This window comes from Mastigoproctus giganteus, chromosome 12 (genome assembly GCF_048544385.1).
Source record: "Mastigoproctus giganteus isolate SK-2022 chromosome 12, ASM4854438v1, whole genome shotgun sequence".
Classification (NCBI taxonomy): domain Eukaryota; kingdom Metazoa; phylum Arthropoda; class Arachnida; order Uropygi; family Thelyphonidae; genus Mastigoproctus; species Mastigoproctus giganteus.
In genome coordinates this window covers 122,285,999-122,313,293 of record NC_143586.1, presented here as the reverse complement: position 1 = coordinate 122,313,293, position 27,295 = coordinate 122,285,999, and the positions used below count along the sequence as shown (strand labels likewise).

At 37.8% G+C, this 27,295-nt stretch overlaps 1 protein-coding gene across 1 annotated transcript in view; it reads left to right on the top strand.

Moving 5' to 3' along the window:
* LOC150077384 (uncharacterized) overlaps window positions 1–27,295 on the top strand; it is a 389,065-nt gene that overhangs the window by 221,080 nt on the left and 140,690 nt on the right. Inside the window, exon 12 of the mRNA XM_090385883.1 lies at window positions 23,510–23,643. Coding sequence (XP_090242009.1) covers window positions 23,510–23,643 — 134 coding nt within the window. The remainder of the gene's footprint in view (window positions 1–23,509; window positions 23,644–27,295) is intronic.

The following is a 27,295-nucleotide window of genomic DNA, read 5'->3' as shown; positions in this document are numbered from 1 at the left end:
GGGAACTGGAAAGACAAGGCATAGATACCCCATATATTATGATTTTGAAGAAAATATATGAGAGTGCTACCTCCTTTATTAGACTATACAAAGACAGTAGCAAATTTAAAATCGAGAAAGGAGTTCGACAAGGAGACACAATATCTCCGAAGCTGTTTACTGCTGCCCTTGAGGAAGCTTTCAGAAGATTAGACTGGTCGCAGAAAGGAGTCAATGTGAATGGAGAGTACCAAACCATTTACGATTTTCAGATGACGTTGTGGTCATAAGCTACGACCCCAAAGAATTAGAGCCAAATCTTAATCAGTTATGCACAGTTAGTAAGGATTTTGGACTAAAGAAGAATATGGCTAAAACAAAAGTAATGATGAACAAGTATGCCACAGAAAGGGAAATAATGATTGAAGGAGCAGTAATTGAAAAGGTGGAGTCATATACTTATCTGGGACAAGTTATTAGCTGTAATAATGATAAATGGCTGGAAGTCAAGAGAAGAATAAATTTTGGATGGATAGCATTCAGGAAATATAGTCACATACTGAAGAGCAATATCCCAGTTTGTCTGAAATGTAAAATAATGAATCAATGTATACTCCCCACCATGACTTATGGAAGTGAAACTTGGGCACTCACAAAAAGAATGGAAGAGAAGCTGAGAACTACACAGCGAAGAATGGAACTAATTATATTGGGAATCAGACTGTTAGATAAGAAGAGAAACACATGGATTAGGCAGCAAACTCAAGTAAAGGACATTCTTATCAAAACTAAAGAACTAAAATGGTCTTGGGCAGGACACATAGCTCGAAGACATGATGACAGATGGACTAAGAAAATAACAGAATGGTACCCAAGAGGAGCTAAAAGAAAACCTGGAAGACAAAGGCGGAGATGGATAGATGAAATTCATGAGTTTTTGGGTAGTAAATGGATGGCCAGTGCTCAAAACAGAAGGAACTGGAAAGTTGCTGGAGAGGCCTTCATCCTGCAGTGGATTGAAAATGGCTGATGATGATTGGCTTCCCATTACTTACATTAATGAAATTTTTATTTTTTATCCTTACAGTTAGTTGATTAAACAAAGAAGAAGCAAAATCAAAATTAGTTTAATTTCTGGCATAAAGAAAGCCAACACGAGAATGATGGCAAACTACAGGAAACTTACCAGACAAACTCGTTTGCCACTGCCACAGCTTTGCACTGCATACTATCGGTCTGGAGCAGAAATCAAGAATGATATATTGATTGACACGTGGGTGTGACGGTGCGTGAATACAGCTGATAATAACATCATAGCATTAAGTGATTGATGGTTGTTGTGAGATGTAAAGAAGGTTTTGTTTACTCATATTGAATCTACGGTATACACCAAAAGTGAATTCTACGAAATGGATAAGGTATGCAGTGATATATGGTACGATAACCAGGTAAGCGACGAAAAAGGAACAGATAGTTGGTAAGAAATGAAAAGGTGACAGAAAGGTTACATTGCAGTGTTTTTCACAATTTCAGTGTCTTCGTCAGAGGCCATCCACTGAAATTATGAGAAAGATGGGAAGCAAGAGCATTGCCGTCTTTCTCATAATTTCGGTGGATGGCCTCTGATGAAGACACTGAAATTGTGAAAAACACTGCAATGTAACCTTTCTGGTCACCTTTTCATTTCTTACCAACTATCTGTTCCTTTTTCGTCTCTTACCTGGTTATCCTACCATATTTTTTTATTTATTTATTTTATTATTTTTTTTACGTGAACCCCAAACACGAGAGGTATTAGAACCTATAGTACTTAGTACCGTGCTTGGGTTGGAGGTTGAGAAGACGAAAGAAGATATTTGTTGACATTGGACTTGAACTTCTGTAGATTATAATTTTCAGGAAATATGTATAAAGGAAGGTTGTTCCAGAAAACGGCAGTTGAATGAATAAATGAGGAAGATGAAAAGTTGGTTCTGTGGGTTTGAAGTTGGACAGTAAATGGATGTTGGCTGGTGGCAGCACATGTTCGGACTGTTTTGAAAGTGAGAGCGGGAATTATAGAAGCCAATTCAGAAGAACAGTGCCCATGGAAGTATCTGTAGAAGAGGCATGCAGTAGAAACAGTACGTCTATGAGAGAGTGAGTGGAGAGACTCTGTTAGAGATGAATCTTTAATTAACCTAACTGCCCTCTTCTGAATGGAATCAAGAAGTCTGAGAGAGGTTTTGGGGGCACCACCCCCCCAGATGTGGGAACAATATTCCACAGCAGGGCAGATTTGCGATTTATACAGAGTGAGCAGCTGTTTGGAAGAAAAATAAAGACAAGAGCGAAAGAGAAAACCAAGTTTTTTAGATGCAGAGGAAGCAATATTTGTAATGTGCTTGTGCCAAGAGAGATTAGAAGTCAGGGTAATCCCCAAAAGAGATATATCATTTTGCCTAGAAATTGGAGTGTCACTAAAGATAAGCATAGGGGCAGAAGAATCCTTTTTGTGAGATATAAGACAAGACTGAGTTTTAATTAGAAGGGTTAAAATCAACTAAGTTGTCTTTGCCCCACTGGAGAATTACCTGAAGATTGGCATTTAAGGAATTGGTAGCAGATTTTCGAGAAGTTGAGCAGGACAAGTTTTCTCAAAATGGAAAGTGGAATGCAATGTGCTATCATCGCAAAATTATGGATAGGATTTTCAGTCAATGGAAGAAGGTCATTAATATACAAGAGGAAAAGAGTGGGGGACCGGCATTAGTGGAGAAGTTAGAAGACAGAGAGCCATCTACCATCACCCTCAGTGAGCGATCAGAGAGAAAACTGGATAACCAATTACAAAAAAATAGTTGGCAAACCATAAGATGGAGCTTGTTTAGAAGAACTTTATGACAAACACGATCAAAAGCCTTAGAGTTGTCAAGAGCAACTACCTGTGTTCCAAACCTTTCCATTGAATTGGTCCATAAATGATTAACATAAGCCAGAATATCACCAGTGGATCGACACTGATGGAATCCATACTGGCGATCGTTGATCAGACAGAAGATTTCTAGGTAGTTTAAGAGTTGGCGGTTAATTGATTTCGCCATTACTTTAGAAAGAGTAGAAGTAATTGCAATGGGACGATAATTGGATGGGATTTGTCACCCTTTTTAGGAACTGGCTTGATATGAGCAAATTTCCAACCAGAAGGGAAAACACCTTTGGAATAAGAAAGTGAAAAAAGGCGGCAAAGAATAGGAGTAAGTTCAGGAGCACAGGTTTTGAGAACTAGTGGAGAAATACCATCAGGACCTGGAGCTTTCTTAGCATCAAGATTCTTCAAAATCCTTCTGATATTCTTTCGACGGAAGACCACAGGAGGCATTGAATGGAGCGTGTTGGGAATGGTGGGAGGTGTTTTACCAAGATCATTAATACGTGAGCTGGAAGAAAAATGGGATGCTAGGAGGTCAGCTTTATCCTTGGCTGAAGTGACAACAGAACCATCTGGTTTGGACAGAGGTGGAGCAGAGATGGGCAAAAGTTGCGACCAATAGCTTTGGCAAGAGACCAGAATGCTCGGCTACCATTAGGGCAAGAAGCAAGTTTCTACTCTTAGCCTGTTCAAACTCTAGTTTGGACTGATTAATAACTGCTTTACAATTGTTGCGAGCTTTGGTGTAGGCAGAAAATGAAACTGGAGAATTAAAAACAAGCCAGTTACGATATGCAACATTCTTCTCTTGAACAGCCTTAGCACATTTATTGGAAAACCAAGGTTTAGATAAAGGACGAGATTTTAAAATGGAGCGTAGGATAAAGGATTCCATTCCTGCAAGAATAATTTCACTGTTACGATCTTAGCAAACGTTGACATCAGAAGTTTTGAAACAGTAATCCGACCAAGGAAAAGAAGAAAAGAAGTCTCGCGGTCATCCCATTTTGCATTCTTGTAATGCCAAGCGACACGAGGTTGGGAATAGCCATGAAATAAAGGTTCCATTGGAGATGAGACAATCACCAAGTTGTGATCTGAAGTGCCTAAAGGTCCTCTCACTTCGACCGTTTACTTAGAAGGGTTGTTTGTGAAAAAAAGATCAAGCATATTGGCTGTATAATTAGAATTGTCCTGTATTCTTGTAGGTAAATGAACAATCTGTGCTAGGTCATTAGTAATTGCAAAAGCCTCAGCATCTCGACCTGCTGGGTCGGTGTGACTAGAAAATGGAAGCCAGCTGGAGTTGTGAACATTTAAAATCACCAAGGAAAATTACCTCACTGTTAGGAAAGTTGGACTAGAGAAAGTCAAGTTGCAAAGAGAGGAAGTCAAAGAGATATCACCGCACGCCTTATCCATTTCTTAGAATTCACTTCTGGTGTATACCGTAGATTCAGTATTAGTAAACAAAACCTTCTTTATGCTTTCTTCATAATATACTGCCAGGCCTCGCATAACGCGAGTTTGATTAACGTATTTTTCAGTTACTGCTATTTGAAAAAATTATACCACTTTACATGATGCAAATTTCCTGTTAACGCAATTTTTTTTTTTTTTTTTTATGTGACAGTTGAAAAATATTTGAATTGCGCATTAATCTTACCATGCGTCGGACGGGCAAAAACAAACATTTGCTTGCTGTCCACCTCAGTGTGTTCCATCAACCATCGGAAGAAGACATGTTACTTGTCTCCCTCTAATAAAGTCAATGCAGACTTGCATTTAAAAATTCAAATTTTTAAATGAGCCAGATGAAAATGTTACCGTGAAGGAGATAATGGTAAAAGAACTAGATGAAACCTTTCGTATCGCAGAGAACCTCAAACAAAAGTTTGAGGTTCTCTGCGATATTTATTTCGCCAGGGCCCAGAGAAGATTGTTGTCGGCTATCGGAAATTTATTGATGAAAAGAGAAGTCAACATTGTTCAAATATTTCCGCAACAGTCATTTCTTCATTGTGTATTTTATGTCAGAGGTTCCCGAACTTGCTCGGTTCATAGCGCACTTAGTGTCTCAAAAATTTTTTTGAAGCACACCCAGACCAAAAGAAATACCTAACAGTTCCATTTATTAATTAGGTAGTTAGGTCCAAACAACTTAATAAGAAATGTTATAACTGTGAACTACCTCGAGCTAATAGTTCGCACAGATGTCGAGTATCGCTGTGTTTCCCTCGAAAATTTAAAATATTCTGCGGTGCACAGTTTGGGAACTGCTCTTTTATGCAATAAACGTTTAATTCAATAATTATTTTCATTATCTTTTACATTGTATACAGGTAAAAAGTTATTTAAATGGTATTTTTAAAATTCTTTATGGACAGTCCAGAAGGTCAAGAATCAATTATAATTTTTCCTATTGATTATTTTATTCAGTTTGCGCGATGCGCTAGCGGGAAGAATTAATCGCGTTAATTGAGGCCAGCCTGTATAATTTACAGCCATAACGTATACACATTATGGCTGTAGGGTATGTTTTGCTAATGCAGTGTCCCTGATCCATAATCAACACTATCTTCATTTTCGCACTCTCCAAACTCTGTGATTACTTAGCTTCTTAATATTATTATTTTATTATTATATATATATATATATATATATATATATATATATATGAGTAATATGGAAAGAAAGTTAATAAATTATAACAAACTGTAACTAATACTTATGGCCCAATGCCCTTGCTAGAGCAATTATGCATTAATATTGTCTGGTATTGGTATTGTCTGCTTGAATTATCTTCAATATTATGCAACATATTTTATATATATATATATACAGTCGAACTTGGTTATAATGAGCATCAAGGGACCGACAAAATTTCCTCGTTATAACTGTTACTTGCTACTTTCATGATAGCGGAGATGGGGAAACCCCTGGGGCCGTTAAACAACGAACACTTTTATGTCAGTGATGAGTTAAATCTACCACCTATTTTCTTAAATTTTCAATAACTTGATAAAAACATAGATTCAGAAAACAAAAGAAATATTAGAGAGAAAAAAAATAATATAAGTATATACCTACATATTATTTGTATTAATATGCTTGTATAAACTACAGTACACTTAACATTAAACACAATTTATTTGTCTGTAATTTTAAAACCATACACTTAATAATAAACACTATTTCAGTTAGTCTTTATTTATGAATCTTAAAATTGATGGTTGTTTTAAAAATTTCACTTTGATATGTCCTAAGTTTTCCCTTAAAACACTCAATACATTAAAAGTCTCATTACTTGCCTCAGTTCCTTCAGAAAAATTGACTGATGCACCTTGAGCTTGTGAGATTGTCGGCACTGATTTTGATTCACTTTCAATTGTCATTATATCACCATCACAATTATCATCTTTACCATCATCATTTTTGATGAGCACAGCATCTACAATGTCACTCTCTGTAAGAAGACCACTGGTTAATAAGTTTTCATCGACTCGTACAAATTCATATCTGTATTAAAACCTTCAACATTGTTACAAAGCAACCATTCGGATAATGGTAAGTTGTTTTCTTCTTTTCCATCTTCTTCATCTACAGTTGAAATTTCATTTCAATTTAATTTCAATTTCTTGGAGCAATTCAATATGGTTGTCGAAGTAACTTTGTTTCATGCATCATTCAATAAATTTTTGATCAGATCTAGAACTAGAAATCTTTTATAAAATCCTTTCAAACTCTTGATTGCACCTATCTCCATTGGTTATAAAATTGATGTCACATTGGGAGGTGGAAACACTAGCGTAATGTTGGATAAATTTTGTTTCTGGGGATGTGCAGGACAGTTATCAACTGACAATAAAATATTATTATTTTTGAATAGCTCCTTATTCCAATCATTTACATATTGCCAAAAAATATCCAAAGTCATCCAAGCTTTCTTGTTTGCAGTGTAATAAAGGGGGAAAATCCCCTTTGAATTTAAATGTATTTTCAGGTGTCAAATTATAAAAAAAAAAAAGTCCTGTTTTGTCAGCATTATAGTACAAAGGGTACTAGGAAAGTTTTGCAATATGACGCAACAATGAATCACAGGAAGCTGCTTGTTGCTGCATGTTGAGACATGTTCATACGTGCATAGTAGCCGCCGCGCCAAGTCGATGGGCTCAGTTATTCATTAGTAGTGAGAGTGTAAAGTGCTTGCGATGGCATCGTGGTCACGAAATGAGATAAGGACAGTTTTGCGGTATAATTTCGTGCGTGGTTTAACCATAGACCAGTGCTTAGAAAATTTGACTCTTGCACTAGATGATGATTGTCCACATCGTACAACAATATTCAGGTGGTATAGAGAATTCCAAAGGGGAAATTTCACTCTGGGGGATTCTGAGAGGCCGGGAAGGCCACGAACGTCAGTTACGGAGGAAAACGTTACTGCTGTGAGGAAAATGCTTGACGAAAACAGGCGAGTGACCTACCAACAGATAGAGGATACTTTGGGCCTAAATGCACCAGCAATTCGTTCGATTCTGCAAGATCATTTGCACATGAAGAAACTTTGTTCTCTCTGGGTGCCGCATCAACTGACTGAAGAGCAGATGACACGACGTGTGAATTGATACCGGGAGATGTTAAAAAAGTTTGATAAGGGACAATCTTGGTATGTGAACAACATCGTGACAGGTGACGAGACTTGGCTGTACTATTACGATCTGCCGACCAAGGCTCAAAACAAAGTTTGGGTCTTTGATGATGACGACACACCTGTAATTGTCAGAAAATCCCTATCTGTAAAGAAGAAAATGATAGCTGTATTTTTCAAATCGAGTGGAATTGTGGAACGTGTCGTTTTGGACACGCAGAAGACAGTCACAGCTAAGTGGTATACTGAACAATGCCTGCCTAAAGTCATTGGATCTATGAAGAACCTGCGGCCAAAGTCAAGAATGGATACCTGGTACCTCCATCACGATAATGCTCAGGTCACCGCGCCAAAGCCTGCACCGAATATTTGACCACGACAGGACTGAAACTTCTCGAGCACCCTTCCTACAGTCCAGACCTTGCTCCCTGCGAATTTGCACTGTTCCCGCATGTGAAAATGAAGCTAAAAGGGAGGCGGTTTTCCAGTGATGAGGACCTTCTACGGGCTTGGGACAACGAGTGTGCTTTACTCCCTAGTGAAACTTGGCAGAACTGGTTTAAAGATTGGTTTCGGAGGATGGAGAGGTGTATTGAATGTAGAGGAAATTACTTTGAAAAAATTAAATAAACAAAGCTGTATTGCAAAACTTTCCTAGTACCCTTTGTAGTAGTAGTAGTAGCAATAGGGGCATGTGATGCAAGAAAGCAAGCATATCAGCTTATGTAGCATCAGCCAAAGGGGGGGAAAAAAAAAAAAAAAAACAATTTCACACAACCATTCCCTCTAAAAGTTTGTCCAGTTCCTCCTTGAATTTATTTAAGCTATCAACTTCCACGACAGATGGAAGTTTGCTCCAGCAATTGACCACCTGCTGGCTAAAAGCAAATTTCTGCACATCTATTTTCCAATTTTTTCCTCAATGCACTCTCAGGTTCGTAATCTGAGCAAGCGGAAGAATCCCATCAGAATTCAGTGTGCTCAACCCATTCAAAGCCTTATACACCTCAATAAGATCACCTCGCAGGTGCCTAGTCTCCAGCCACCGCAATTTGCAGAACTTAAGCCTTTCTTAGTAAGACAACCCCTTCATTCCCCTCACCAATCTTGTTGCCCTTCTCTGTACACGCTCAAGCAACTCTACATCCTTCCTAAAATGAGGCCTCCAGACCTGTATGCAGTAATCAATGCATAGCCTGACCATTTCCTTATACAAAGGGATAATCACCTCCTCTCCCTGCTAGCAAAATTCCTGTATATCATTGGCAATAAATACCCCATGACCTGCTCTGGCAGCCTCTCTGCATTGCTCAGAAAACTTCATAAATGACTGAATAATTGTTTCCAGGTCTGTTTCATTTTCTACACCCTAAGTGTAGTACCACACAGTTGCTACACTCCTCTGGGGTTACTTCTACCCATATGCAGTACTTTGCCTTGTCAATGTTAAACTTCAGTTGCCACTTCTCATCCCAGCTGCCCAAGCTTTCTAGATCCTGTTACAGTAGCACAATTGCTGTGGATGTCTTCTCATTGAAATCATTCCTAATTTCTGCCCAAACATGGTTAATCCATTCATTTGATTGGATTTGCAGTTCAGATTCTTCACTAATTTTTGCATGAACAATGGTTTTTAAATCAATCCAGCCAATTGTTGTTACCTACAAAATCTTTGCGTCCAAATTGTTTAGCCAATTTTTCCGTTTGATCCTTCAAGATCAGACCGTCTATTGAAAACCCGGCACTTCTTTGTGAGGTGAACCATTGAAGTAATGCTTTCTCAACATTTGTAACCTTGTACTTTCTGGCACCTCTGTATCCAGGTGAGCAGGATACGGAGCAGTGCGTAACACATGCTTCTTGATTAGACCAGGGTTCCAGCACATGATCACCAAATACGGAGGATGCAGAAAGGTCAGGGAATGACCACTGCATATCCCCAGGAGCAATATGGCCTTAGTTGCTAATGCTCCTAAAAATCAAATAACAACTTGCACTTTCTAAATTTTTTTTTTTTTTTTTTTCTTTTTTTTTTCGGTTATGTTCTTATCCAGTGCCGATACATAAACATCTCTTCTATTCTTCCACAATGTCGATACAATCCCGCCTCGGGCTTCGATCAAAGTACTGCAAAAAACCTTGGGAGGTGCACTATGGCCACAGAAGCCGATGCGCCAATAACTACCAAAAAAAAAAAAAAAAAACAACAACAACAATGTCGATGCACTTGAAGAGGATAAAGAAAACTTTTTACACACTTCAACATTTTTTGTGCCACATTCTAACTCATGAATAATTTCCACTTTTTTGCGAATCAAGAGACACTTACTTTTGTTAGTAGACATGTTTCCGAAGGAAAGGTTCGTTTCTAACTGATTTAACTTTAAAATGATAAAGTGGACCTCCATACAAAGTTCTTAGAAGTCCCAAAATGCATATAATGCAGGGGCTCACGTCTGGTGAGTATGGGCTTGGCACACCCAGGGTCCTGAGCTGGATATCATCATTTTTCTCTTTCTTTGTGATTCCTTTCTATTTCAGACTCTTGCACTGTCTCTCTCTCTCTCTCTCTCCGAGTAACTCGGGAATTTTTTTGGCTGCATAAGCCTCGGGTTTCCTTGCACCATTTGGCTAATAATAATATTAATATTAATGTTAGAAGTCCCAAAATAAACTTATGGTTCAGTGAATACAAGACAATCTGTAAATAGGGTAATACGACAAGCAGAACACCAATGCACTGTTGTATAGGCCCCATCCTTGGAGGACAAGGTCATAAACCGCCCGCTAATCCGACGGAAGTGTTCATAAAGCTAAGTCACCCTTTTCATTTTCATCTATTCCAATAATTCGGTTTTTCTGACAACCCAAGCAATTAAGAATGTTTACATAGTTACCAAAATTTGTTCAGTATATCTGTGTAGTACACTCATTATAACAGTGAGCGATTGTATGGGAATACGCGTAAATTAACATCATTATGGCTTTTTGCTCATTACAGCCATGATTAGCATTAGTAGAGGCATTTGATGTGAGAAAGCAAGCTTATGCAGCATCAGCCAAAAAAAAAAAACCACTTCCACCTCACCCCTCTGTTCATTCGAAATAACTGTCCAGCTGAGCCTTAAACTTATTTAGGCTATCAACTTCCATGACAAGGGATGGAAGTCTGTTCCACCAACCAACCACACGCTGGCTAAAGGCAAATTTCTGCACGTCTATCCTACATCTGTCTTTCCTCAATTTGAATTTATGCCCCCTCAGGTGATTATTCTGAGCAGGAGGAAGGATCCCATCAGCATTGAGCATTCTCAAACCATTCAAGGCTTTATACAGCTCTATCAGATCACTTCGCTGGTGCCTAGTCTCCAGACATTGTAATTTGCAGAACTTAAGCCTTTCTTCATAAGAGCACCCCTTTGTTCCATTCACTAATCTTGTTGCCCTTCTCTGTACTCGTTCCAGCACCTCTACATCCTTCTCGAAATGAGGCCTCCAGACCTGTATACAGTACTCTAGGTGTGGCCTGAACATTGCCTTATACAAGGGAATAATCACCTCCTTATCCCTGCTAGAAAAATTCCTATATATCATTCACAATACACCATGAGCTACTCTTGCAGCCCGTCTGCACTGCTCAGAGAACTTCATATCTGCCTGCACAACCACCGCCAGGTCCCTTTCATTCTCTACCACTGTCAGTGTAGTACCACAGGGTTGATACGTTGCTCTGGGGTTGCTGTTCCCCGTATGTAGTACTTTACATTTGTCAATGTTAAACTTCATTTGCCACCTCTCAGCCCATCTGCTCAACCTTTCCATATCCCGTTGCAGCAGCATAGTGTCAGTAGTGTCCTTGACAATCCTGCCAAGGACACTACTGACACTATGCTGCTGCAACGGGATAGTAGTGTCCTTGACAATCCTGCCAACCTTCGTATCGTCTGCAAACTTGGACATTAAGCTTGATATACCATCATCAATATCATTTATAAATACAGAAAACAATACAATACAGGACCCAACACTGAACCCTGAGGGACTCCACTAATAACATTAGTCCACGATGAGCAGTGTCCATTGATTACCACTCTGTCTCTCCCCCTCAACCACCCCTTTAACAATAGCAGCAACTTGCCTCCAATACCACACTGCTCCAATTTGTGCAGCAGTCTTCCGTGTGCAACAGTATCAAAAGCCTTTCTAAGATCCAAGTATATAATATCAAAGTTATTCTCTGCATCCAGTTCTTTTGTGACTGCATCATAGTATCGAATCAAATTGGTCAGGCAAGACTTCCCCTTAACAAAACCATGCTGTGTCCGAGCTATAACTGAAGTCTTGTCTAGATGATCCTGCAGTGCTTCTTTAACCAGTGCCTCCATTAATTTTCCTGGAACAGAAGTTAAACTCACAGGTCTATAATTACTTGTGTCAGCCTTTGATCCTCCTTTGTGAATTGGGGGTCACATTTGCACATATCCAGTCCATGGGTACCTCCCCTGAGTCCAAGGAAGCTCTCATAATTTTGGCTAAGGGTTTGCTTACTTCCTTTGCTGCCTCCTTTAATATAACTGGAGAAATCCCACCCACCCCAGGTGCCTTTCTTGTGTTTATCTTCAACAATTTCTCCTCCACTTTACTCTCAGTTATTACAAGATTCTCTAGCTTACTGCCAGAGTTGAATACACCTCTGGCATTCCCCTCGCTGAATAACTCCTCATGTGTGAATGTCGATGCAAAATATTCATTTAGTTTGTTAGCTACCTGAGCAGGATAATCAACAGTTGACCCATCAATATCAAGTGGACCAATCTGATTCATCCCCTTCCTTCTAGAGTTTACATAAGTAAAGAACTCTTTGCTGTTTTTCTTTGCATCCGTTGCCAAAGATTTCTCGTAATCTTCCTTCGCCTGCCTAGACTCCTTTGTAACTTGGTTACAGATAACTTGTATCTATCATAGGCTTCTGTATCACATGTTAATTTGTATCTATCCCACGCATTTTTCTTCTCTGCTATATGTCTCATTAGTTCATCTGACATCCATTTAGGCCTAAACCCTGAACCATATTTCTAAGTTGGTATGTAAAGCCTAGTAGCTTCCAAGATAAGTTCTTTGAATGCTTCCCATTTTGAATTTGCTGTTGGTAACATCATCAGTTGGTCCCACTGTATAGAATTTAAATACTGTCTCAGTCCTTCGTAGTCGCCTTTACGAAAGCAACAACCCTTCCCTTTACCCCTAATGGTAGTTATCTCTTTGAGTAAATCCCACTTCAGCACACTCTGATCACTTCCACCTAGTGGTTCATTTATCTCCAGATTCTTAATGCATGAAGAATCACTACTGATAATCAAATCAAGAGTATTACTCCCTCTAGTTGCCTCCCGAACATGCTGATGTAGAAAACAATCATCCAATAAATCCACAAAAGCCTTGCTAGTGTGTGTGACCAACCCTCAAATCCCAATCAATATCTATGTAATTAAAATCCCCCATTGTACGCTCTCTGATTTACTGGCCCACTCTATTTCCCTGTACAGTTTCTTATTATACTCATCAGAGTCATTAGGCCTATAGCACACTCTTACTCTCAATTTTGATCTCCCAATGCTTATGTCACACCAAACTGACTTGACACTGCACTGTCCAGTGATGTCGACTGGCTTCACTTCCTTGGATTTTGTGTTTCTTAACTAATAGCATAACCCCTCCTCCCTTCCTATCCAGTCTATTCTTTCTGTAGACGTTGTACTCCCCAAATTTCAGTTCTGCATTCCTTATATCTGTGTGACACCACGTCTCTGAAATCCCAACAATATCTGCCTTTGATGTTTTGAGCAATGCCTCAAATTCATCAAATTTATTGACTAAACTCCTAGCATTGGTGTACACGCAAGTATATATGCACCTGTTTCTATTCTTAGCTACCCTAACACAACCCATGTGTTTACTTGTACCGCAATGACTCCCAGCAGTCTCTGAAATATCCTGCATCTTGTTTTTCAAGCTTGTGCTCATTCCAGTGGAAGCAGTGCAAGAATCTCTTTCACCTCTGCCAGTGGCTACTGTTAATCTATTAGTCTTTGTCTCCCCCCCCCAAGCTAGAAGTTTTTCGACCCACCTAACACTACCTCGATAGCATCAGCAAATGTTCTTGCACCCTTTCTATTTAAGTGTATCCCATCCCTGTAGAAGCAGTCTCTCCTGTTAACAAATACAGTCCAGGTTAAAAAAAATTCTACCCCTTGAGCCTTGGACAATCTTTCCAGGGCCAAACTGATCGACAAGGCTCTCATCATATACTCCCTCCTATCGTGTCTGGGCAGAATTGCAAACACTTTCAAATTCAACCCTAATTCACGGCTTTTTTTTTTTTTTTTTTCGATCTCGTTATTTCTGTGCACATTATAACCAATTTCAACTATATATATACAGGGTGTCTCAAAAAATATTGGTGCAAACATTTAGGGGAGGTAGGTAACATATAAAGGAATGTGAATCGCATAGGAACCCATAACCGGAAAAGTGTCACGGGAAAGTAGTAGCAGAGGCACAAGAAGCAGAAATGACACAAGATAGTAGTGGCAAATATTTATTTGACATAATATTAACAGTGGCAAATATTTATTTGACATAATATTAACAATGGAGTATGAGATGGATGCATTTAATGATGTTACAACAGATGCTATAAGATTCCACCATGAGACGCGATGCATGCATGACACCGACGCAGCATGGATTGGCGGACATGGTCGAACACACCTGGAGTTTCTTTGACAGTAGCAGCAGCGCAGACGAGTCTCACCACGAGATCCATTTCTGTCTCCACAGGCGATTCATACACATGGAAGATTTGAGGGCCCTCCACAGAACGAAATCAAGGCTCGATAAATCAGGTGAGTGTGGGTGCGAGGCCAGGCAACGGGTCCACCACGGCCAATCCATCGATGCCCAAAACGCATTTTCAAATGGTCACGAACACACCTTCCATAATGGACACGTGCCCCGTCATGTTGAAACCAAATGTTGCGTCTCACATTTGCTGGAACATCGTCAAGTAAATCTGGTAGAACTTGTTCTTGAAAGAACCGATATTTAGCAGAGTTCATGCGGGATGGTAACAGACAGGTATGGGCCGACTAAGCATTCACCTACCAACCTGCCCACACATTTATTGCGAAGCAATATTATGCCGCATGGGGGGGGGTGCACACCGTGTGGGTTGTCGTGAGCCCACACATGAGCTCTTTGACAGTAGCAGTTTGGCTGATTGAATAAGCCTTCCCGAGTGAAATAAGCCTCATCCGTGACCAAAGGAAGAGCCCAATATGATTTTTTTCACACTACTATCGTAGTTATTATTTAAGTTGTTCTTAATCTGTGGTGTACCTACACCGATATTATATAGAATCTTAACTCTTAAATATTATGCCTTGCTGCATTTAGTTTATTTAAGTAAATTAATTACCTGGTAATAGATCTATCATAAATTTTATTTTTGGATGCTTCCATATATCAACATTCCAAATTTAATGCTCATGCATATTTAGTTTTAATATACATGACTTGTACTTAAGTTGTAAAGTACTTAGCAACTTAAGTGTTAGCAGCCTCGTACCTTAGCCGATACATTTTAGTTTTTGTATGTTTAAGACGGCCTCCGTAGCCAAGTGGTCAAGACGGGAGTGCAGTAGCACACTCTCTTTGAGTAGGCCGGGGTTCAAGTCCCTGACTGCTGAATACAGTCGATCTGCCAACCCGCACTGGACCAGCGTGGCAGATTATGGTCCATTTCTTTCAGCATGAATTGTTGAGGAGGCTTCCATCCTGCAGTGGGTTGATAGTGGCTCAACTTTACCTTTTTTTTTTTTTTTTTTTTTAGCCTCATACCTTAGCCTATACATTTTGGTTTTTGTAGGTTTAAAAAATTTATTTTAATGTTTATATTTAAAAAAAAACCCTTGCAAAACCCTTGATATTTTCACTATATTACTTTTTAGAAATTTGTATAACAAGTCGTACAACTTATAAAAATACAATTTATACAGTATGCAAAGGTAAATTATTTAGTCATATTTAAGGTCATATTTGGTAAAATTTAATGATATATTTTCATCATGTTTTGACATTTAAGGTCATAAAAATTCGAACCCTAGTCGTTATGGAACTTGCTTTTATATCTTAGGTATGTTTTTAGACTTTGATTTTAGATTTCCTTTGTTTTTGGTAATACATTGCATTGGCATTTATGGATCAAAACTTTAAGCGTAATTTTTCATTATAGATGCTGTGTTTTACCATTTTGGTTGCAGTTATCGTTATGACTAGTTGTATATTCCAGACTTTTTTTTTTGTTGCTGGTACGCTTTTATCTCATCTGTATCTTCTAAATTTTATACCTAATTTATCCTAATTTTCATTAACACACTGCGTTGGGACTACCCTGTCTAATCTCTGTAAGAGTTTTATCACTTTTTCATTAATTATGTTACTCTTATCAATTTATATAATATATTTCGGCCTTATTTTCCTTTATATATATATATATATAAAGAATCTTTCTTTCTTTACAACAGGGTGTGCACTCCAGTCTATTCGATTAAACTGTGGTGCCAGTGAACTGTGGTTTTTTTTTTTTTTTAAAAAAAAGACTAATATTCAGCTAGTGAAAAAAAAGGTTAGGTTAGTTTATGCCATTAATTCAGGATGGATTCAAGTGAAAAATGGTGTCCGTAATCTTTAGTGTGCGGTATTGTATAGTCACATTTTTTATGCTTGAATCTATCCCGAATTAGTAGCGTAAACTAACCTAACCTTTTTTTTTTTTTACTAGCCGAATATTAGCCTATTTAAAAAAAAAACACACATTTAACCGAATAGACTGGAGTGCACACACCATGTTCTTAAGATTAACCCTGTCTTTTCCTGTTATCTCCTAACCTAACCTTTAATGTTAGGTTAGGAAATATAAGAAACCTTTTCCTTAATAGGAAAAGAAAAAATATTCCTTATATATTATGTAACATAATGTCAATCACTTGTCTGTTGTATTCCCGCACCAATGAGTACATTGTCTGTCACGCCCAATGTGTCAGTCAATATATCATTCTCGACTTCTGCTCCAGACCAGCATGCTTGGTAAACAGGTATTGCCTGTTTTGCTCTCAGTTTAAGTATCCTGCTACAATTTGATAACCTTCTGCCATTTTCAAACCTTAATAAGGTTCTCCTGCAAAGACCGCAGTTGGATCATGAGTGGGTGCCTAAATAGTTCAAATATGGGAGGAATGTAAGTTTGGATTAAATTATGGTTCTCAAATACAGTGGTACCTTGGTGTGCGAGCATAATTCGTTCCGGAAATGTGCTCGTAATCCAAAGCACTCGTATATCAAAGCGAATTTTCCCATAAGAAATCATGGAAACCCAGATGATTTGTTCCAAAACTCAAAAATATTCATAATCTGTAAAAATGATTAATACAAAATACATACATACCTTTTCATATTTTTAATATTTAAATTTAATATACATAAAGCAATCGAATTTATGGTAGGACGACTTTCACTGTCACTAACGGAATCACTGCTATCTGTTGACTCTTTCTTTTTGTGCGACTTTAACAAGGAACCTCTCCAATGACACTTGCCTCCTCTTGAGGATTTCACGGAAATATGACATTGCATTGTCGTTAAACAGATTCATCGCTCACACTATTACAAAATGAGGAGGCACGCTTGATACACATAAACAAAGCTGCGCACGTGTAGCAATTGAATAAACAACACCATAAAGGCAGAGATACACTATTAACACCTCACATTTTACTAAAGCACATTTCTAGGGGTTACTACCATAAAACAATAAAAACAATTTCCAGTTATGTTCCTGCTAGTGGAATCTGTTATCAACTGGTAGTAAACTCGATCTAATTGCATTTGCGATTATACTGATAGCTGGAATTGTGTTGGTTTTTACGTTATTATGGTGAAATGTGTTTCCTCTTCACTGATATAAAAAAAAAAAAATACATTTTCAGAATCTCTTCATTCCTATCGTGTTGCGTTCGGTTGGGGTGATTCTGCATTTGAATTTCTTGTAAACACAAAGGCGAATCGTGCATAAGCAAATTCGGTTCATGTTATATAAGCTATCATTCGCATATTTATAAATCTTGTATGATCGAATTCGTGTAGTGTGAACACGTGTTATACGAGGACTGACTGTACTCGTATTGCAAGACCTCGCTCGTTTATAAAGTTAAAATTTATTAAAAATTTTTGCTCGTCTTGCAAAACACTCGTAGACCAAGTTACTCGCAATCCAAGGTACCACTGTACTTAAACTGTATTGCAAGTTGTATTGAGGTGGACCCAATTTTGATGAATAGAGGCCTGTTTCGGTTCAGATTTCCTTTGAGGAGCATGGCTTTAGTCTTTCCAGGGGAGATTGCAAGATCCAGTTAGTAAGTATATTGATAGCATTGCTGGCACAGTCCTCTAGGAAGGTTCCAGTAGATGCAGTGACAGTGAAGACTAAGTCATCTGCAAAAGTTATAAACCCCACTCTACCCAGATCCATGTTCAGAAATTTGTCCAGGACAATGCTCCAGAGGAAGAGCTCCAAGAATGAGCTCTGGGAATATTCTCTGGTGAAGGTTCAGGATATTTGCCTATAGGTAGTGGTGACTGCGATGGTTCTTTTGTTGAGGTAACTGGTTAGGCAGGCATAAGTCTTGGAAAGATGGATGTGTCTGAAGCACCTTAGGGTCAAGGGCCACCAGAGGCGATCAAACACCCCATAAAAGTCTATAGTTATGGCTAAAAGGTTTTTTTTTTTTTTCTATTTGTGTGACTGCTTGAAGGAATTCATGGATGGCATCAGTGGTGGTGCCAGACTTGAAGCTCTACTGTAGTATTGAGTCAAGCTGATTTTCAGTGTATTGGTTGCTAAGCCTGTAAAGGAGGAGGCATTCCAGAAGTTTAATGAAGACTGAAGTGATACAAAGGGCAGATATGGGGGCTTCTCAGAGCTTTTAAGCAGTAGCCTGATGTTTGCTGTCCTCCATGAGTCAGGGAATACACTCTCAGCAAGGCACTTGTTGAGGAATGAGAAAAATATATTTGGTTGGAATGATGCTAACTTTTTGAGAACTTCTGTCTCCATCTAGTCCAGACCAGGGCATTTATTTTGTATTTTATTCAGAGCAGTGTTGAGCTCGTCCGTGGTAAGGGCTCCTTGGTGTTAGGGTTGTCAGCACAAGTTTCAAACTGAGAGGGAGTGGTAGGAAAGATGTCTACTGGGAATAGTGTGTTTAAGATATTCTCTATCAATTGCTCCCACTTAGTAGTCATGACCACTGAGGGAGTATTAATATAAGGACCTTATCTCTGGGGATCTTGTCAGTCACAATTTGATAGACAAACCTCCAGAGATCAGCATTGCCAGTTGTAGTGGCGAGAGAGAGCAGCATTCTTGCTCTTTGACAGACGACTTTAGTGTAGCTATTCCTCATTTGATGGTATGTCTCTCATCGGGCATTAATTTCTGTGCAAGAGAGAGAGGATCTGGCATGTTGGAAGTTTTTCCGAGCAGTGTGAACTGACTTGCAGAGATGATCTGGGTCTAGGGACCACCATGGAACTGCAGTAGTGGTATATCCTCTTCTTTAGACCAATCCAAGGCTTGCTGGATGAATTTGGTCTCGTGAACCTGAAGTTCAGAGGCAGAGAGAGATGCGAAAGAAGTTGCGGGTATTAGCTAGAAGATGAGTTATAATAACCTCAAAGAAGAGGTCCCAGTTTGCAGATTTGGTTTCGTATCTGGCTGTGTAGTGACGAATAACGGGGCCCGGATCCAGGCCTTGGGCATGTACCAGTCAGTAAAGAGGCAAGGACAAACAATAGCTATGGTGCTTTCCCTGAGGCATTTGAGAAAGTGGGGAAGGTGTTCTGGCTGGTTGAGAACATCAAGCCGCAAAGTAAGAAGAAAATCCTTCAAAAGTTGGCCCATGGTTGGAGCCTGTGCTTTCCAGGGTAGTGCTGTGCCACAGTAAAGTGCTGCATTTTGCATCCATACTTCATAAGAAGCTTGACTGGATTGAGAAGTGTGAGGGCAGACTGCAGGTATTGAATAGTATATTTGAGTGCAGAGACCAGTTGGATTATATAGGGAGTTAACTTTTGTAACTGTGATTTTTGGGTTCCTAATAATTATAGCGGCTCAGAATGTTTCGGTTGAGCATTCCACTATTCTGTAGTTTCTGGGATAATTGACTTTACATGAATGAATAATGTGGTTCTTGAATTAACAGGACATTGATGTTGCACTCCTCAGCAGTTATATTAATCTGATTGGCAACAGCTCTAGACCTTTGTGTATTTAATTGTAGGAATTTGATCATTGGAGAGGGGAAAAATAAGCTTAACATTTAATAAGCATTTATTGCAAACATTAGAAAGAATACTTGATGAGAATCAATCGAAAGAGCAAGCTGGCTTTAGGACAGGATTCTCAACTATGGATCACCTTCATGTAATATCACAGCTAATGGAGAAAGCAAATGAATATAAAACACCATTATGCCTGGCATTTGTGGATTATGAAAAGGCATTTGACTCCATACAGCATAAGGCAATGTTTCGGGCACTGGAAAGACAAGGCATAGATACTCCATATATTATGATTTTGAAGAAAATATATGAGAGTGCTACATCCTTTATTAGACTAGACAAAGACAGTAGCAAATTTAAAATCGAGAAAGGAGTTCGACAAGGAGACACAATATCTCCGAAGCTGTTTACTGCTGTGCTTGAGGAAGCTTTCAGAAGATTAGACTGGTCGCAGAAAGGAGTCAATGTGAATGGAGAGTACCTAAACCATTTACGATTTGCAGGTGACATTGTGGTCATAAGCCACGATCCCAAAGAATTAGAGGAAAGTCTTAATCAGTTATGCACAGTTAGTAAGGATTTTGGACTAAAGATGAATATGGCTAAAACAAAAGTAATGATGAACAAGTATGCCACGGAAAGGGAAATAATGATTGAAGGAGCAGTAATTGAAAAGGTGGAGTCATATACTTATCTGGGACAAGTTATTAGCTATAATAATGATAAATGGCTGCAAGTCAAGAGAAGAATAAATTTTGGATGGATAGCATTCAGGAAATATAGTCACATACTGAAGAGCAATATACCAGTTTGTCTGAAACATAAAATAATGAATCAATGTATACTCCCCACCATGACTTATGGAAGTGAAACTTGGGCACTCACCAAAAGAATGGAAGAGAAGCTAAGAACTACACAGCGAAGAATGGAACGAATTATATTGGGAATCAGACTGTTAGATAAGAAGAGAAACACATGGATTAGGCAGCAAACTCAAGTAAAGGACATTCTTATCAAAACTAAAGAACTAAAATGGTCTTGAGCAGGACACATAGCTCAAAGACATGATGGCAGATGGACTAAGAAAATAACAGAATGGTACCCAAGAGGAGCTAGAAGAAAACCTGGAAGACAAAGGTGGAGATGGATAGATGAAATTCATGAGTTTTTGAGTAGTAAATGGATGGACAGTGCTCAAAACTGAAGGAACTGGAAAGTTGCTGGAGAGGCCTTCATCCTGCAGTGGATTGAAAATGGCTGATGATTGATGATATTGCAAACATTAATCATCTGGCGACATGGCATGGTGCATTGTCTTGCTGAAAGATGCCATCGCCCCCAGCCAACATTGTCAACATGTATGGGTGTACTTGATCGGCAACGATCGATAGGTAACCATTTGGGTTCAGTGTGCCCTCCATAGGTATCAGCAGACCCAAGCCATGCCATGAAAACATTCCCCACGCCATAATGCTGCCCCCACCAGCCTACCTTCTGCCAATAATTGTGTCCGGTGTGTGTGTTCTCGAAGGTTTCACTCCTAATACACCACCGTCCATCCACTCGTTGGAGCAGAAACCATGCCTCATCAGAGAAGGCCACCCATGCCACTCGGCCGGGGTCCAGTGCCAGTATTGCTGTGCAAACTGACTGCGTTGTTTGCGATGAGCGGCCATCAACCTTGGTGCTGTCACCAAGCATCTGCTCCTTAGCCCAATGCGCAACAGGGTTTGCTGCACTGTTGTGTTGGAGACCTTTCTGGTGGCCCCATGGTTCATTTGGATGGCCAGTTGAGCAACAGTAGTGTGCCGATCAGTCCTGACCAACCATTTCAGCTGACATTCACCTCTGGGATCAGTGGCACATGGGGCTCCACAATTTGCACGTCGGGTCGTCAAAACTGTCCCATTCACCCAGTCTTGATACACTTTCACCACTGCAGCATGTGAATCTTTTCACTGTTTCAGAAATGCTGACACCTCTGGCCCTTTTCAAAGTCTGATAGGTCACGTACTTTACCCATGACAGAGGCTGTTACTGTGTTCACGAATGCCGGACATAAAGCCTTTATATGCTTGCAGTGTGTGAACTTGACACGTGTGCTGTATGATTCGCTAGGTGTGTGTGTGTGTGTGTGTGTGTGTGTGTGTGATGTCTGCATTGGGGAGTGGTCATAATATTGTGACTGTACTTTGTATGTGTGTATGCATGTGCATTATTTGTTCATATGACAGTTGTTACATATAAAGGTAATATATACAGTGTGTTTCAATTAAAATGCATTAGTCTATCATGCTTATTTTTAGATATGGGATGTTTATTGTCAGAACATATTTTGTCATATTTATTTGATATCTTTGAATTTAATTTGATATTAAAATCTGCTGGACTAAGTATTACCATTTAGATTTTATAATTTCTAAATTTAAATTTTGCCTAATCAACTGCTTTTTGCTCAGTGGGCTAGTTCTTCCTCATCCTTTGTTTAGCCTAAAAACATCATTGTACTGCTGACACGAACGCAGCAGTTATGTAATGATCACTTTTCAACAGGTGCATTGACCTGTGTCAAATATGTAGCAGTAGAAGGACAGTAATGCATTTCATTTCCTGTTTAAATAAAACTCACAACAACAGTTGGTACAGTTAAGATGGGTCGTGGATTAGGCAGCTGATAACTGGAAAACTGAGGACATCATTGTGATTAGAACTGTGGCAACAGATTTTTGTGAAATGAATTAGCAAGTTTTTTGGGAGGCTTAGATCTTTTTACAGATAGGTTTTGTCTATTAGTTGGGCTATTCGTGGTGCATTGGTGTAGATAGAGTAGAAATTGGGGGGGGGGGGGATATTGCATGAATCAGTGATTTTTTTTTTTTTTTCAATTAATTGTTATATCCTTAGAATAAGAAGGTTTGTCTAGTCCTTAATTAGTTACATTTACGTTTACAGCATTTTTGCTAGGTACAATATTTTGGATGATTTTATACAAAATTTAGGTTACATTCCTATTCAAGCAGCCAGACAGTTAGGTAGGCCATAATTATCTAATTATCTGACTGCTTGGTTAGGAAGGTAACCTAAATGTTTAACATTGCTGTTATGGGAAAATGTGCTTCAACTTAAGATGTGATTTGCGAGAAACATTTGTGTCGTAAGTGCAAGGACTACCTCCATTTTTTTTTTTTTTTTTTTTTTTAGTATATACTTCTGTATTAGCAACATGCATGATAAAGATCAAATGTTTAAACCATACTGGTGAATACTAAAAAAAAAAACCAGATAACCCATTTATTTTGTTGGAAACTTTTTACACTTCTAGAGGAAGAACCAAACCCATTAAAATTCATTTTCATTATCAATTCAAGTATCACAGTAAAGGGACTCATTTTTAACAGTTGTAAACTAAAGCAGAATTTTTCATTAAATTATAATATCCTTTCAATGAAAAAAAAAAAAAAAAATTGTGGTGGTTAATAGGTTTCATATTTAATTTTGAAACAGTTTATACAATGCAGTAATTATATGTATGTTGGATTCTTTAAGTTGAACCCCATTTCAAATGATTTCAGACACGACTTGCAGATTGGCAGGAAGGAGCACTAGAGAGTAAATACTTTTTCACCAGACTCCAAGAAACAGATACTTTCCTTCATCAGTATGAGCTGAGGGCTGTGCCTTCTGGCTGGACTTGCCTTTGGGACAGGTACGACTCCACTGAGTGTCTTTCATCTTGCTCATGGTGGTGGTGGCAGCACTGTTCTGCCATCTTCAACAATGAACTGGGAACTGGGAATTGCATTTGTTGTGAAAGTGCACATTGGATTACTAAATAAAACAGTAATTCATGGACACAGTTTTATATTTCTCTAATTCAAGTAAAAAGTCTAGATCTAAAATTACTATAAATCCTTTATAAATTAAAGAATACAAATGTTCAATTTACCAATCAACTCTTATATAAAAATTTAATGTAATAAAAGGAAGGAAGGGTAAATTATTCTGTTCATTATCTCTTTAAATATTTTTAATATTTAAAGGCTCCATTTAAAACTTTGTACAGAATTTAGCAATTTTTGGAATCTAGTTTTTTTTTGAGTTGTGCAACATACAACGTTGAGACTTTCAGCATCATCTGCTTTGTGGAAGGATGGACATAGGAAAAGAAATTGAAGAAGATGGTGAGGTAGGACATAAATTTGGTATCTTTTGTGTAGATTAGTCTTTTAATTGTACATGTTTATGATCTTTTCATGTGTATAGCAATTATTTGTTCCTTTCCAAGAACTATATATATATATATATGTCTAAACATATTATAATTATCATTTCAGGTAATGGAATTTGCTCTTTGTTTTTCAACTCCATTGGAAGGAAATCAGTTTTTTTTTTTTTTGGAAAAAAAAAAAAAAAAAAAGTTTCTAAAGTACATGGTTTATCAGATTGCTGCAGTAGGCTAAAAAAGTATGCAGTCAAGTCCTGTGAATTTAGATGCTGTTTCCCAACTTTGTGTCTTAAAGAAGTAGAGCCTATCAGTTGCTCTTTACAACCATAAGCCACTTGATATTTTCACAGAAATTAAGTTTTTCACACCTGTTTGCAATATTCAGGATGTAGCCTGTTCATTGATTTGTACGGTGGGATAATTACTTCTTTATCTCTCCATCAAAATGTATATGATTGACTGTGTTATAATCTCAAGGTCCTTTTCATCTTGAGCAGCATTGAGTGCATTATTCTGTTGATAATTTAACTTGGGATTATTGAACCTTGCATTTACTAGCATGCCATTTTTTAGACCAGTTGTATAATTTTATTGTAACAACCTTAATAAGTTTTGACATGAATCTTGTGATATCATTAATGAAAATTAAAAACAAGGATTCTTCAGAACACTGTAAACACCACCACCACCTAGAATCAAGCCAGAAGTCATAAGCATAATTATTGCTGAATTTTACAAAATGCAAGGTGAAAAAAAACTACTGCTAATAGCATGGCACAAATACAGTTGACTTTTAAAGACACACACACACACACACACACACACGGTTAAATTAAATACAGATATCAATATGATTAGAAAAAAAAATTTATGTGGGACAAGTATCGATAGAGCATTTACTTCCTTTTTAAAGTATAGCTATGTTAGGATTTGCATCCTTGTTATATAGTACAAGTATATAACAAAGTTAGAGACAGATTCAGAGATTTTGTGGTTCTTATCCAAAAAGTTTCCTTTATAAAGCAAAATAAGTTATATGAACAGTGTACATGGCAATACTGTTGGCTCAGTGTTTTACAAAATGTAAGTATGGAAGAACAAAACAAGTAATTTTCATTGATGTATATACCATTAAAATTAAGTAAGGATGCCAGTCATCATCAACAAAGGGGCCTCCATAGCCAGGTGGGCAGGAGCAGCAGTGCGTAGCACACGCTTCTTGATTAGACCGCGGTTCGAGCCCGTGACCACCGAATACGGAGTATGCAGAAAGGTCAGGGAATGACCACCGCATATCCCCGGAGAAATATGGCCTTTGTTGCTAATGCTCCTAAAAAAAAAATCGTCAACAAATTAATATGGAAATATTGGTATCTCATTTTCTTTTCTTTGTGAAGTGAATTATTTCAATTAACTTATTGCAAAGTTGTATCAAGCCATGTGTGTGTTGCTTGCCTGGGAACATCATGTCTTTTTAGATAAGATATCAGTAGTACATTTCATTTCTCTCCAAGCATCAAGCAGTCAAACTTTTAAATACTATATTTTCGTTAGTGGAAGAATTTCTTAATGGTTACACACACACACACACACACACACACACACACACACACACACACACACACACACACACACACACACACACACTCTTTTTACTAATTTTACTTACATCTTGTCTCTAAGTTACAGAGAAGAAAACTTTTATGTATTAGATTATTAGTGCAAATTATTATAGAATTGCTTTCAACAAAACATTTCATTCCATTTCTCATTTCACTAACTGAAATGAGAGCTGTGTTAATTTTTTTTTTTTTTATTAGATTCTATATCAAAATTAGGGTAAACATGCACTTAAAATCATTTTTTTCTGATATCTTTCAGCAAGTGCACAGTCAATTATAAAAAACAAAGGTCTTGCTTCATCTATTGAACATAGTTATGCAAAAGATGTTTGGGGAAGATCAGCAAAGATGATTATTGACCCTTTTATTAATTGTGTTGTTGATAGTGATTATTCATAATGCCCGAAAGCCAGTCTCTTCGATAAATTCACCATGAACACAAAATGCAGTTCCCACTGTGCTGCTATTGTTATAATTAAAAATGTGGTATCAGATTACTTTTATCAATCACACCTTTTTTCTCATTCTTTTCTATTTCTGGAGAAAGGTGTAAACCATGCACTTACTTCAAAATGTGAGTGAAGGTAACAGATATGCAGGAATCTCAAGCTAATCACACAACGCTGTGCTGCACTGAAATAGAAAGAAATTATTATTATTTTTTTTTTAATTACATTGCTTTTACATTGCACAAATACAGTTGACTTTCAAAGACACATACACAGTTAAGTTAAATACAGATGTCAATATGATTGGAAAAAATTTGTGGGACAAAAAATTACATTTTTTTAATACATTGCTTCTGAGATGTCCCTGCCTACTTTGAAGCACATTCTTTCAGGTTGTGGGATTTATGAACTGAGTGGTCAAAAGATAAATGGTAGAATACAATTAAAATATTTATGATGAAATAAAAAAGAATTTCATCTGCTAGGCCCCATTTCATCACACAGCATTAGTCACTGTCATCTGAAACAACCATGGGGCATAGCATTTCAGTGACCTTAAACCTAACGTGTGAATGAGTACGAGTGAGTTACCCTTTTTTTAAAGGATTAGGATGCTGAATTCTAAGGTTTTCATCATTAAAAATTTATTATTATTATTTATTTATTGAAAAAGTTTCCACTATTTCTTAAATTTCTTCATTTATAATGAATGCATGTTGCATGCAGTAAAAAAACAAATATTAGTAAATGAGACAATATCATAACTTTTTTTGCACATGACATTAATTCACATTTAAATTTAATGAGAATTTTATTATCCTCTGTATGTACATTGTAAAGTGAATCTACTACAATTTTGGTTATGGTTTTTAAACTGGAATCATAACTATAATTTCATTAACATTTTTTTTTTAAATGTCATTCATTTCATTAAAATGTTTGGCCGTTGCATGCAGTTTACAGCACAAGTTTTAATAAAAACATGTGTAGATTCTTTTAATTTTTTCAGCATACTCTATAAAAGAACAGATATCTGATACAATATGGAGCAGAAAACAATGA